This window comes from Notothenia rossii, assembly GCF_949606895.1.
Source record: "Notothenia rossii genome assembly, chromosome: 2".
Lineage (NCBI taxonomy): Eukaryota > Metazoa > Chordata > Actinopteri > Perciformes > Nototheniidae > Notothenia > Notothenia rossii.
The window spans coordinates 26,901,408-26,915,557 of record NC_136904.1 but is presented as its reverse complement, the minus strand read 5'-3'; the positions used below and the strand labels follow the sequence as shown (position 1 = coordinate 26,915,557).

Below are 14,150 nucleotides of genomic sequence, written 5' to 3'. Positions count from 1 at the left end.
CTTTCTACACTTTATTTTAATCTTTGAAACATGATAAAAAAATATATGATTCAGCCAAGTAATATCGGGCTAGATGTTAAGGGGCGGGACTTCCGCTACTGACCGCCATGTCTGCTGTGTGATTGGTTAACATATATGACACTCAGGAAAACGTGTCACAGAGGGAATTTCAAATCGAGAAGAGGCGCTCTGTGTTCAGTGGAGAGGAGTTTAACAACACAAACAATGCAGAGACCAAAGTGAGTATCACCCTGTTTTTATAGTTATATTTAGCTACCTAACTGGCAAACAATGTACAACTTAGCATTGTGTTAGCAACATGAGCGAGGTATATAAGGTATTCTGCTAGCGCTTGTTCTGTAGTAAAATAGTGTTAGCTTCTCATGTTAGCATAACGTTAGCCCTCGTTCTAGCCTGATGACGTTAGTCACTGTTGCCAACTGGTCAATATCGGTGTATGAGAACACTAACATTAAAGAGAATATTACACCACTTCGTCTTGTAACTCTGTGAAAGAGAAAAACACGTAGTCGAGCTTTGGTTATGTTAAATGTAAAGTGGCAAATGTCAATGTTCATGTTTTTTCTTCCGTTACCTGTGAGTTGTCGTTAGCTGGTGACATCTGAGCTAACATAGCTAGGCAGCGTAGGTTATACGATAGGACGGTTTTAATATATAGTAATGTAATATAAAGTATAAAGTATATGTTAGTAATTAAGTGTCATTTTGTGGGATTTGGACTTGAGGGTACTTGAGTATTTCATTGTTTTGCTACTTTGTACTTTTATCCCACTACAATTCAGAGGTACACGGTGTAATCCACTACTAATCCACTAATTTGGATCAATAATGTGAAATATTATCAACACTTAAATAACACTTTAGTTACACCTGGAGTAACATTCAGTATACAATGTCATTAAAACTAGCTGCACATTTACCAGCTTTGATAACACATTAATGCATCTATAATAATAATCAAAACATATCATATATATTATTCTGAGATGGGCCAATCTGCATAATGAGTACTTAAACTTTTGATACTTTAAGTATATTTGCTAATACTTTTCTACTTTTACTTCTGAAACAATTGTAACAGAGTATTCCTATACTCTGGTACTTCTACTTTTACTTAAGTACAAGATCTGAGTACTTCTCCTACCTCTGAATATTACACGGACGCCATATGGCCTTAAGTATGGTGACCCTTTTGCCATGCACATCACTGTGATCACATATTTACTGTTTCAGCCTGGTTTGGCCTTCGTCCCTCAGTTAATATGAGAAAAGTCTATCTAAGACCATAGTGTGTTCCTGGCTCTGTGGAAAGTTGTAAGTGTCTAGTAAATGTAATGTATATTAGTATTATTATGTAATTTAGCATATATGTTTTTGTGTTTGACCTTGATTCTATATTTCTGTATCACTTGCAGCAAAGGGAAGACTCCTCGGAGGCCTGGCCCTAAAAAGGCAGCCAACATAGATAAAGATCCTGTTGGAGTAAGTGAACACTGCTTACTTTGACTTTCCTGAAACTTAAACAATGTCACCCTAAAGTTACAGTAAGAGGGCTGCTTGTGTCAAGCCCTCATGAGACAACCACATAGACAATTGACCACAACACTAAACTAAAACTGAATTGATGTTGTTTTAATTTAATGATTCTTACAGTCACAACATAAAATCACATTTATGTCTGAACTAGACATGTATGGACTTTATCTACAAACATGGAGTTTGTGGCAACGTCATAGGCTAATTTAGTCTTACGGTTTGGCAGTTGTGGTGGCTTCATCACACTAAACAAAATCTGTTCTTTCATCTTTGTAGGTATACTGCCGTATTCGCCCACTCGGAGCAGAAGATGAGGAATGCTGTCTTGAGATGATCAGCAGCTCCACTATTCAGCTGCATGCTCCTGACGGCATTAAAGCCAACCGCAACGGGGAATACAAAGAGGTGAGTGTGCTTGTCCCTGTCTGCTTGGAGAGTCACCTGAGCTTTAAAGCAAATGGACCATATTTACTCTCTTTTGCCTCCTCACATCTCAATCAGAAGATAGCATTTAAATGAGCTAGCAAAGAATAAGGAAATGCACCTGATACATTTCTGTTGACCTTAGAAATACCAGCTTTCTACTAAGACAAGTCATTTTGTGAAATGACCCGCATGGTTTTACAAGTCAGTTATATGGTTATTTTTCAGCAAGTAAAAAATCATACAGCCGTACTGAACAAATCCACAATTATATTTTAGTAACGCTTTTTCAAACACACCTCAGCCTTTCTTTAACAGGTTTAACATATTATTATTGTAATGCAATGTACTACATTTTCTGTTGAATGCCATTCACATATACTCTTTTTTTTTTTTTCATCCTTCAGACACAGTACTCATTTAAAAAAGCATTTGGTATTAATACCAATCAACTTGAATTGTTTGAGGATGTTGCCAAGCCTCTGATAGAGGACCTTATTCATTGTAAAAATGGTAAGTTCATTAAAGTATGACGTATTAAAATGTGCACCGTACAGAATCTCATTAATTTACTATTTATTCACTCTGGTGCGAAAAAAGGAAATAAATTGAAAACAAGATGATTATTCAAGTACGATTGGGATAACATACTCATCACACACCAACATTAATTGACCAACATTACATATCATTTTACTAGTATATCTGAAAAATCAGTCCTAATTGTCTTTGTGAACGGTGGTTATGTGATTGTAATATTCCATGTGCATAGGTCTGCTGTTTACGTATGGTGTTACTGGAAGTGGTAAGACCTTCACCATGACCGGATCACCTGGGGAAGGTGGGCTGCTCCCCCGCTCTCTAGACATGCTCTTCAACAGCATCGGCCCTTTTCAGGCCAAAAGATTTGTAAGACTTTATCCATTCATGTTTGTTTTTTTGTTGATCTAAAAAAAAAAGAGGTTTACATTTTCGGAGAAGGTTGGGACATTTATATGGATGTTTTTAATAAATCCCACAGGTTTTTAAACCAGATGACAAAAATGGGATGGAGATCCAGGGTCAAGTAGATGCTCTTCTCGAGAGACAGAAACGAGAGAGTCAGCCCACTGTGCCCAAAACGCCATCCTCCAGGTAGCTATTAGTATCTTTATATTTACTTCTTTATACTATTTATGGTTTTTTTTTTAAAAAGAAGGAAATTAGAGGGAAGTGACATTTTAAATGTAATTCTTTTCTTTTGGTTTTATTTTAGGCAGAAGGCTGACCCAGAGTTGGCTGATATGATCAACTCAGAAGAGGCGTGTAAATCTGAGAATGTGGATGAAGACTGCTGTTACAGCGTTTTTGTGTCCTACATCGAGATCTACAACAACTATATCTATGATCTCCTCGAAGATGCTCCGTTTGACCCAATCAGACCAAAGTAAGAGGCAGCATTTCATATTGGTGGGAGCTTTTTTAAAAGAACTGTCTGAACAACAGCTATTTGTTATTACAGGGTGTCCGCGGGGTCTTGAAAAGTTGATAAATCAATTTAGCGAAAACTAAGGCTATTAAAAAGTATTAAAGGGCATTTTCCAAGGTATTACATTTTGTAGCTTGTTTTCAATAAGTATATAAATTGTCCAAAGAGGTTGTATTCTACAGTCTGCCTAAATGTAATCATTGCGTAGGTGTGTAGTGTGATTCTGTGTAGTTCATTTATGGCATCCCGTTGGATTTGACGTCATCTGAACAGGTAATCGCACGCTCACTGCTTGATAGCGCGCAAAGGTTTGTTTACGCCGGTTGTTAAACAACATCGTTATGGGGAAATGCAAATTTGCGTCCAAATGGTTGGAAGATAAGGAGGAAGGACAATCAATACTGTATATGGTAAATGTGAGGTAAAGTGTGTTGCCAATGTAACCGGTTAAAACTCAAAGCAGCGATGAGGTCTTAAAATGTATGGAAACTAAGGGTCTTAAAAAAGGTCTTAAAAGGTTTTACATTTGACTTCAGGATTCCTGCATATAGCCTGTATTATGTATGATCTGGCACTGTCATCAACTAAACCCACACAAAGAAACACTGCTAACGTGATCTAAAGATGTTTTTCTAGTTGTAGTGCACATATATTTGTGAGTGTGTGTATCATAGGCACTTTGACTGTGCTCCGTGTATCTGCTGAATAAGCTAATATTTGAAACACTTTTCTGTTGACACAATGCACTTTTAAAAAGATCCTGTTTTTGTCAGGTGGTTCGCTGGAGGCACTCCTGTACGGAACAATGAGTTCATGTATGTGGCCAGTGAAAGTCCATTACTTTAACTTGGCTGTAGCCGCTGTCCCATATGTCGTTAGTGCATTTCCACCCCATTAATCCAAATCCCTGTAAATAGCATAAATGTAGCTGACTAGCTTTTTGTCATTTTGGTGTCTTCAAGGACTCCCTGCTGTTGCTCTTAGTGTAACAACTGAACACATCCCTGAATGGCTCCAAGCTTGTTTGCATGAATCTCTGTGTACCCCTGAATGTGACCCCCGGAGATTGTATTTAGTTTTATGTTATTAGCACTAACATCATGTTGTTTTTTCATTTGAGCTTTTGATGCTTGTCTAACTAAAAGGACACATTATACAGTTACAGTATTTTAACTATTTGTATTAACTGGTTTCAGAGCACCTCAATCCAAGATTCTCCGCGAGGACCAGAATCACAACATGTATGTGGCTGGCTGCACAGAGGTCGAGGTCAAATCCACAGAAGAGGCTTTTGAAGTCTTTTGGAAGGGTGAGTGCGTGGTCATAATGACTAGCTTCTTTATATACTTTATTTGATGTATTTTATTGCATGAAGTTTCCCCCGACGCGCAGGAACATTCTGATTGCAAACTTATTTCAAACAGTTTTTTATTCTTAACTTTTGTATCTTCTCATAATGGAAACTATCAATATTTGTTAACACAGTGATTTATGAAAGAGTTGTACTAAATGTCTGTATTGCATACAAGGAGGTAGCCCTCATGCATGCCAGTTTTGACAGTTCAATGCCCATAATCAGAAAGTCATGATAGATTTACACATCAAGCGGACAGGATTCAATCTGATGATTTATCAAGGGATTATTGTTTTTCTCTTGTGTCTGTGTTGTTGTTCCTGTCACTGTTAATAATGCTCTTTTGTGTCTCCAGGACAAAAGAAGAGGAGGATAGCCAACACTGAACTCAACCGTGAATCCAGTCGCTCCCACAGTGTGTTCACAGTGAAGCTGGCCCAGGCTCCACTCGATGCTGACGGAGATCACATACTACAGGTGTGGTGCAGCTCCGATATTACATGGTTATTATTTATTTAAAGCCAAATGAGCCTTTCTGGTTTTAATTGAAGCAAATCAGGCTGTGACAAAAAGCAGACCAAATTAGTTGAGTCATGTGTTACGCACTATCCAGGCGCTATTTAGTGATGCAAACCGCATGTTGTTATATTGCAGGACAAAAACCAGGTGAATGTGAGCCAGCTGTGCCTGGTGGACCTGGCTGGCAGTGAGCGGACCAGCAGAACCAGAGCAGAGGGAAGCCGTCTGCGAGAAGCAGGTCGGTTTATTTCTTAACTATTGGCTTCTGTCTGAAGTCAACCAGAGGCACTTTCTGTGTATCTTCTTCACCATTAAATCGTATGTTAATGTTTGGCCACAATCATCTCTAGTAATGTCTCATTTTCAGGTAATATCAACCAATCTCTGATGACCCTGCGCACGTGTATGGAAGTCCTGCGTGAAAATCAGATGTGTGGAACTAACAAGGTTGGTGTTTGTTAATTATTGTATAATTTGATTTAACTGTTTTATCTCTTTTTAGTGTAATATTGTTCTAAATGTTTCATATTGGTCACTTTACAGTAAATGCAGTTTCACAGAGCCTTTATTTTCTTCCAGATGGTGCCATACAGGGACTCTAAAGTTACACATCTGTTCAAAAACTACTTTGATGGCGAAGGAAAAGTGAGGATGATTGTGTGTGTAAACCCAAAGGCTGATGACTACGACGAAACTATGGTGAGAAACCGTTTGTGTTGCAGAATGGCTTCAATGTAAATATTTGTCAAATTTCAGATTCTCTTTAATCTCACTTGCTTTCTCAAAACAAATATGTCTTACCCTTTGAAAGGCTGGCTTATAACCACAGTGTCTTGCTTGACTTCTGTCAAACCACAGGGGAACATTTTACAAATTCATTTAAACGTTATAAATATATAGTTAATGGTTTTATTTTGACCAATGATGTCCTGACAAAATACAGGCTAGCTCAAAGACTACTTTTGGCACTTTGAAACTTCTAAAACGGCTAGGTGCTTTAAGCACATTTTGAAGTGTTTTTCTAATAGATGTATATTGTATGTGCTGCAGCTGGTGATGCGCTTTGCCGAGATGACCCAGGAGGTGGAGGTAGCGCGGCCCGTTGACCGGCCAATCTGCGGCCTTACTGCAGGGCGCAGACACAGGAACCAGGTCTTCAGAGATGAGATGACACGTCGCGTGGATGAGAGAGGAGGTTCAGGTAGTTCAGGTAAACCCCCCTCAAATCTCTCGTACTGTCCTCATTTAACTCTCACACTTACATGATAGATTTGCATTTCAGAAATGTATCTGTTTTAACTTCAGATAACTAATCTAACACAAAGTCTTCTATGGCTCATTATTATTCACACAGTAGATGACACGGCTCTGCTGGATCAGCTGATGGAAAGCCTCCCAGCCTTGCCTCGCTGTGAGCTGCTGGACCCGGCCGATGATCAGACGCTGCCACGCCTGATGGAAGTCCTGGAGAGGAGACATCGTGTCCGTCAGATGATGACGGAGCAGTTCAACAAATCTGGTACAGGCCCATTCTCCAAACTACAAATAATTGGTCTGGTTTTTACAGAAACAACTTTATTTCAGATTTTAGGCACAGGTTCTTTGCTGTCATTGAGTGGATATTTAAAGATCAATTTGTAACTTGAAGAAAATCAAATCAAACATTAACCGTTTGCATCAATCATTTTTCTCCCACAGCCACTACACTGAAGTCCATGCTTCAGCAGTTTGACAGTCAGGTCAATTCAAAGGAGACGTTCCTCCACGACCAACGAAGCAAACTGAGCGAGAAAGAAAAAGTCATCAACAGTCAAAAGTCTGAGCTGGAACGATTAGAGAAAAAATCCAAAACACTGGAATACAAGGTGTGTCCTTAACTTAAAAACCTCTCTTGTTCTACATGTCCTTTGCATCATTTTAACATGCTTATAAAAATGAGAGATTTGTAGAACTTATTTGTTACTCCCACTTCTTCTCCTCTTCAGATCGATATCCTGCAGAAGACAACCAACATGTATGAGCAGGACAAGCGCTCCCTTCAGCAGGAGCTGGAGACACGGGAGCAGCGGCTGCACAGAGAGCTGACGGAGAAGAAGCGCATGGAGCAGCGCATGCAGGGCATGGTGACAGACACCAAGCACAAGTGGGAGAAGGAGTGTGTAAGTGGACTTATTGAAAGCAAGCCTAATATTTTTAAGGTTGAAGGATTGAGCATTGCACATACAGTACTTGTGTTTAATTTTTAAATGGGATTTATATGTATGTTTATGCCAGGATGTCCACCTTCTGTGTATTGGCAGCCTAGAATGGCAGTCACTGCTCAAATAAGTTATAGAGGCCACACCGAAACATTGATTGATGGTTAAACTAAATGTAGAGGGATGTACGATACACGAGTCAAACCACAGCTTAGTGCACATTTTACAGCAAAGGACAAACCTAACGGCTACTGTGGCATACCACTTTACATTATTCACCTAAACTGGTCTTAAAAGTTACTATGTACACAAAACCAATGGGCGATTATAGTACTCTTTGCCATATTAGGTATGCAAATATGAATGGAAAACAATTATTCACTGATCCTGATTTCCCTCACGAACTGATACAAGAAGCATGTTTTTGTTTTTACAATTGAACGTAAAACATATAAACTGACAGGTTTTTATAAAAGTATGCTTGAAAAATAATAAATCCCCAAAACAGTGAATTACTTATGCTCACTTTATTGTATGTTTGCACCCTAAACTTTTTTATCAGGTAAAAAAGTCTTGAGTACATGAACTAATTATTTGGTAAAAATGCAATCCTTTCATTTAAGAAACAAGAAACTTGAGCCATAATTCCTCTAGATTATTAGATGATTTGATAACTCTTCAGTTAGTGCGCACACCATCTGATGCTCAAACTTGAACACATCATCAGTGTTGCTTCCTGGAGTCATTGGGTGTTTCGGGTCTTGCAACAAACGCCCTCTTCCAGCCGACCCGACCGAGGTGGATCAGACCTCATCCTGTCTTCAAGTTGCATTTCCTACTGGCCCCACTTGTCACCCCTTTTGAGCCAGAGCCATCTCGATGCTCTCTCTGCTGCCTCCACGTTGTTCTTTATGTTTGCTGGCGTCTTCTTCTAATTAGGAGAGGCGAGTGAACGCCAAGCAGCTGGAGATGCAGAACAAGTTGTGGGTGAAGGATGAGAAGTTGAAGCAGCTGAAGGCGATCGTGACGGAGAGCAGCGGCGGTGGGTTTCCATCTGAGCACCCAGAGAAGCCTGAGCGGCCATCGAGGGAGAGAGACCACATGAGGTCCGCCTCGCCATCCCCCCTTCAAGTGAGTCACTTACTTCAGCTCATCATTCTCTTTTGAAACTTGATTTAATGTGGAAAATGTGCATGCCACTAATTATTCATGTGATCATCTAAACAAGATTTCTACTGTACACGCAGCTTCTTCTCTGTCACTCGGTTGTTGTATTTGTGTTCCTCTCGAGCTCCTAACATCCACAATGCTTGGCCCCATTCCCTCATCACTTTTCAGGACTTCCACCAAACTCTGTCCCACCAGAATAGAGCCAATGTTAGGGCAGCTCAGGACCCTCACTCTACCTCCTCCTTTTCCTCCACCACCACCACCACCTTCTCCTCCTCCACCTGCTCCTCCTCCTCCTCAGTCTATCCCTCAGTAGCCTCCTGCATCACAGATTGGGAGCACAAGTTTCCCCTAGACTCAAGAAGCAAAGCTAGGCAGCTTGGGACTCCCCAGTGCAGCAGCCGGACCCCCGGCCCATACCAAGGCGCCAGCAGCGTGGGTCGCAGGAGGGGCCAGCGCTGGGCCGCAGACACTGAGGCCCCCGCCCCGACCGTGTATGGGCTCGACCTAGAGGCAGGCACCAGGGTTAGTGTGTGTTAGAGCCTAGATGTACCTAAGGATGTTCAGCTTGTAGTTAAAGGCTTGCTTTGTTGTAGTGTTATCAGTAGTTGTCTGCTTGTTTAGAAATGCATAAAGTTGGAGCGCTGCATCAGTGTCGGCTGGTGTTCCTCCCGACTTTAAGACAGACCTTCCTTGGGAGCCCCAGTAGTAGCAGCAGTAGTTTGTTTGTAGTTCTTTCTGTTGCTTGGTGCGCTCTAGAGAAGCTTTTCCCTCGCACAGTTTTCTTTTAACGTGTTTCAGTAGCACCACTTAATTAAAAGTACAAAAACTGACATTCTCCACTAAAATAAGCACAAAAACAGCCTTACATTTCCATTTGATTTGTTAAATTATTGTCATATCTAGGCCTAGTTTCCAGTCTATTTAATTGCTGCACATTTTTTTTATTTTGTCTTACTCGATTAATGGGATTAGCAGGGCCAGGCTAGCTTTCACCATCACCATATAGAAATCAAAAGTTCCATCAACAAGGGGGCCTTACAAAATAACAGTGGAGCTCCTTATGGACCTGCTCATGTTATAGTATACCAGATGCCATTTATCAACAATGAGACATCACTTTGGCTTTTGATACATCCGCAGCCTGCAAATCACACTTTTTCTTGCGCCGCTTTGCATGTTTATTCATATCCACTCTACAGGGCTGCTTTGGTTGCAGTGTGTTTTAGTTACTTTATGAAAATTGGTATCACTGGAAGGCCAGGATATTGTTAGGGATGTCATTTGAGAAGTGCTACATTATTATATGAAAATACTTATCCCCCTAAAATAAAAATATTATGGAGAATTCTAGTACATGCACTTGTCCCTTTCGGCCTTTCAGTAGTACATTTATTTTCAACACTAACACCTTCTCGTGATCAACACTCACCACTAACCCCCGTAATGGTCCCTGGTGTCACATGTGAATAACTTCCTGGTTTGTCTTTCTCACTCTGGGATCACCAGACGGCCCCTCCAGTTCGTCCCACACACAGGCGCTCACACTCTGCGGGTGGGGAGAAATGGGTAGACCACAAACCTGCTTCTAATTTGGAGCTAGACACTGTCATGCAGCCAATCATACCCAATTCAATCAAGGTGTCGACCCCCAACGAGAAAGCTCTGTCTAAATGCCAAAAGTATGTGCTTAGACATCAAGAGCTTGCCTCAGACGGGGAGATCGAGACCAAATTGATCAAGGTAAAATGACATAATTACTTAATTTGAGACTTTGACAGATTATTTTATATCTTGCATGACTTTGACTTAATCACATTGTGTTTGATTTCAAATTCAGGTCCTATTTTTATATTACCGGGACACAGCTAAATGTTTTCTCTTAATTGTGAGTAAGGGTTTTGTTGTGTATTCTCCTTTTGTGTGAGTTTTCTTTTTACTTTGAACTTCCTCAGGGCAATGTTTTTAAGACCAGAGGAGGCGGACAGGCTGTGCAGTTCACTGACATTGAGACACTAAGACAAGAGTGTGCAATGGCATCAAGGTACAGTATTTGCCCACAGTACTACAGGTTGAGATATGTCTGTAAGAAACAAATTGATAGGATAAACATTCTGGTCATTTATGTGTAGTTTTACTCTTAAACATCCTGCAAAAAAAGACAGACACAAATTATTTGTTGGCTTAAGCGCCTCCTCCCAAGACTACAATCTATTGTGAGTAATTCGTAAAAGAAAGTTCAAGTTTGGCCAACCATTCTCAAATGTTTTGTTTCAGTCGCAAGAGGCACTCGGGGTCTGGAGATGGAGCAGCTCATATGGAAGACATAGAAAACAGGGTAAGCTCTTAATTGAACACACAAGACATCAATATGATATTGCTGTTAAACTTGATACTGTATGTGTGCAATTTACAACATGATTCTACTGTAGCTAGCTATTTTTCAAAGAGAATTCCTGATTTCATATAAATTGGATCATTTGATGTCTGTGCAGTTATCTTTATTTTCAACCCTTCATCTTTTCCCCTCCCATCAGGCTCCAGTGCCCAGCACAAGTTCAAACCTTGGGTATCAAAAGTAAGCTAATAAGTGTGTGTTTGTGCCAAAAGACTGTTAACCATGTAGTGTTATATAAGAGTGCAGCTGTTGCATTGGGTTTTAAATGAAGGTTATTGAGGTTTGTGCTTTTTTTGTTTCCTTTTTTTCCAGACGCAGAAAGCCTTGAGCTGCTGTAAATATGAAGGATTTTGCCTGACGGTGGGAACAGTGAATGGACCTGCATGTGGAAACTATGCATCTTTTTGAGTCACCACATTTTTATATTATGATGTATTTTAGTACACATTTTTTGAGTGCTATTTATTTAATCAATCAATCGTATTAATGTCCTGGATTAGTTTGGTTTTTGAATGTAGAATTATTACTTCTTAAAGATATGGCTCAAAATTAGTATTTGGTGATAAATTAAATAGTTGTAATCCTTCACTGCTTTTGTACCTCTACCCAAAGACTAGATTATTTGAGCTTTAGAAAACGATTTTTTAAAAATGTACTTTTAACTTTTTTGCAAGGGTTCTTCATGTATAGGATATTGCACTGATCATATCGCCGATTACAAAACAAATATAGAACAGTTTTTTTTGTTTGGATTAGATGTTAATTAACTTTTGCTGAAATCAATCTCTGAATAACTGTAAATAAGTATTATGACATCTTTGACTTCTGTGAAACAGTGTATCACACACATGTTTGCTGGAATAAAATGCATTCAAACACTAAGTGTTGTCAGAAAGGTTTCTTTATCCAAAATGACAAAAGAAAAAAAATAGGCAAATTAATTCTATTTATTTAGTTTGTTGTTATTGTCTGTTTTAAATTATAAGGATATTTAATAGCATAAAGTAATGAATTATGTCCATGTTGTGACTAAAAGTATACCAATTAATATACCTTAAGGGGAAAGGGGAGCCACTGTCAACAACTGGTATTTAGAGAGTGAACTCCACGAGCTACAGGTCAAACACATTTCCTCTGACTTTCTGTCAAAGCCACAGTGACCCTCTCAGTCTGAAGTCAAAGGCTCACTTTAAGGCTAAGCACACAGTTGGCATTGCTGACAGGTTGACATGTTATTCCTGTTTGTGCAGCGTTTTGGCCCGTCAACAGGTGAGAAATGTCTACTCACTACACAACCGGATAGAAACACACCAGGAGCTCTGTTTATTTTTTCTCTCACCTCTGCTAAAAACCTGTGAACCTGAACTCTCCGCTTGTGTAAAATTCTACTAAGATGTTTCTAATACTTTGAGGGTGTCAGTGTTGGGTAGAAATGTGTGAAAGACAAATTGATATAAGCTTCTGGGAGCAGTTTATCCCCTTCTGTATGACAAGCGCTAATTCTGGAGAAAAAAAAACGTATAGAACACAAGCAATTCTTTTATCCTTTTCTTTTTTTTTTTTACATTTCTGGGTTGCTTTGGTTATGTTTTAATGGAACAGAGGTTCAATTGTGCGAGTTTTATGTGCTTTACTTCATTAATACTCGTAAGAGAATGACACTAAAGTCTGGCATTTGTTAGAAATAAAAGTAATCTGAATATAACTTGGCACAGATGCGTCACATTTAGTAAAGTCATTTAGATGATGCCTTTACCCAGAGTAACACTGCTGTATTTTTCACTTGTAAAGCATATTAAATTCACTTTTTGTTCAGTAGAGGGGACAGGAAATATGTAATTTACAATGTGAACAGCAGGTGGAACTAAATACCTTCAGGAAGAACATATATAATTGTTGAAAGTCCTTAAGAAAAATAAGCTCTTTCAACAACTTACTTTCCAGACCTGAAATGACCCATTAATGAAATGAGTTTGACTGTGTGGAGGTGTAATGCTGCATACTGGCTGCCACTGACTATACCATGGATGTATTATAAGAAGTAGAAAGCTTGGTGCTACCCAGAATGCCCTGCTGCCTCTTTGGTATCATTTCACAGTGAATGCGTGGACAGCCAGGATGACGGGGTCACTGAATTGCTCTTCTGCCTGGGTGATGGGCTGTCTTTTACGTATCTCAAAGATTGACATTTCCAGCATTTAAACTTCACAGCAAATGAAGCTGAAAAGTGTGCGTGCTAATGGGTAATGTGCACTTGGCAGTTTGACTATGGAAGTCAATGGGTTACTGCAACTGGTTGATCAAATGTGATCATTTTCTTTTTCCATTTAGAGCCTGCTCAGCATGAAACCATGGAGATTGTTTGCTTACCTCAGATTTTTTATAATAACCTCATCTATTCTTGTTGATAGTTTGGTTATTCTTTTTTAACACAAGAACATGTTGTAATACTAGGGTCTTATTCAGTTATTAAATACACTATTTTACAGCAATACTGAGATGTCCTATTGCTTACATATTGGTGAGGATGTTGTATATTTTATGTTAAGTAACCGAATGTGTTCAAAATCAGAATGTGCACTACTGGCAAAGTATGTTTTACATATTTACATACATTTGTAAAAAGGATATTTATATAAATGTGGCAATTTACAATGTCTATTTACATTTCAAAAATGAGTCTGTAATTGTTTACCAATAGTGCAAAAATTGGGAATCTTTTAGTGCAAAGAGTGCTGGGATAAATACTGAATGGATAACATAGTATTTAGTAAAATTAAATATCTTTCGTTCAACAAACATGATAAATAAAACCAATACATACTTTAAAAAAAGTATGTTGTATTCCAATATCTTACATCTGAAGACAGCTATGTACTTTTATACATAATAAAGCTATAGACAAGTAATTAATGAATAGACCTATTTACCCTTGTTTCCCAGTATGCTTACAGAGCTTTTAAAACAACAGTGTAAAAACTCCAAAAGGCTAACACATTAGCTGTCATCTTAAATTGCCAAATATCACTTGGTAATTTCACTCTACTGTATGTTGATGTTTGC

General features: G+C 39.0%; 1 protein-coding gene across 5 annotated transcripts; it reads left to right on the top strand.

Moving 5' to 3' along the window:
- Positions 1 to 162: 162 nt before the first annotated feature.
- LOC307028615 (kinesin-like protein KIF23) lies at positions 163 to 11,969 on the top strand. 5 transcript variants are annotated; one of them, XM_079663786.1, is made up of 23 exons: positions 163 to 239; positions 1,437 to 1,503; positions 1,834 to 1,962; positions 2,388 to 2,493; positions 2,753 to 2,889; positions 3,002 to 3,114; positions 3,236 to 3,406; positions 4,645 to 4,757; positions 5,158 to 5,279; positions 5,457 to 5,559; positions 5,689 to 5,768; positions 5,901 to 6,020; positions 6,372 to 6,531; positions 6,676 to 6,840; positions 7,020 to 7,186; positions 7,307 to 7,480; positions 8,459 to 8,650; positions 8,858 to 9,214; positions 10,199 to 10,432; positions 10,645 to 10,733; positions 10,967 to 11,027; positions 11,227 to 11,267; positions 11,400 to 11,969. In XM_079663786.1, exons 1-23 carry the CDS (start codon positions 226 to 228, stop codon positions 11,413 to 11,415), a joined length of 2,931 nt encoding a protein of 976 aa, XP_079519912.1. In that variant the 5' UTR covers positions 163 to 225; the 3' UTR covers positions 11,416 to 11,969. The 5 variants fall into 5 exon arrangements, with proteins under 5 accessions (XP_079519912.1, XP_079519914.1, XP_079519913.1 ...); XM_079663788.1 differs by lacking the exon at positions 8,858 to 9,214; XM_079663787.1 differs by lacking the exon at positions 10,199 to 10,432.
- Positions 11,970 to 14,150: the final 2,181 nt, after the last annotated feature.

Coding starts and splice junctions, on each gene's coding strand:
- LOC307028615 (XM_079663786.1), top strand. Junction 3,115..3,235: donor CCCAAAACGCCATCCTCCAG/GTAGCTATTAGT, acceptor GTTTTATTTTAG/GCAGAAGGCTGACCCAGAGT. Junction 10,734..10,966: donor GAGTGTGCAATGGCATCAAG/GTACAGTATTTG, acceptor GTTTTGTTTCAG/TCGCAAGAGGCACTCGGGGT.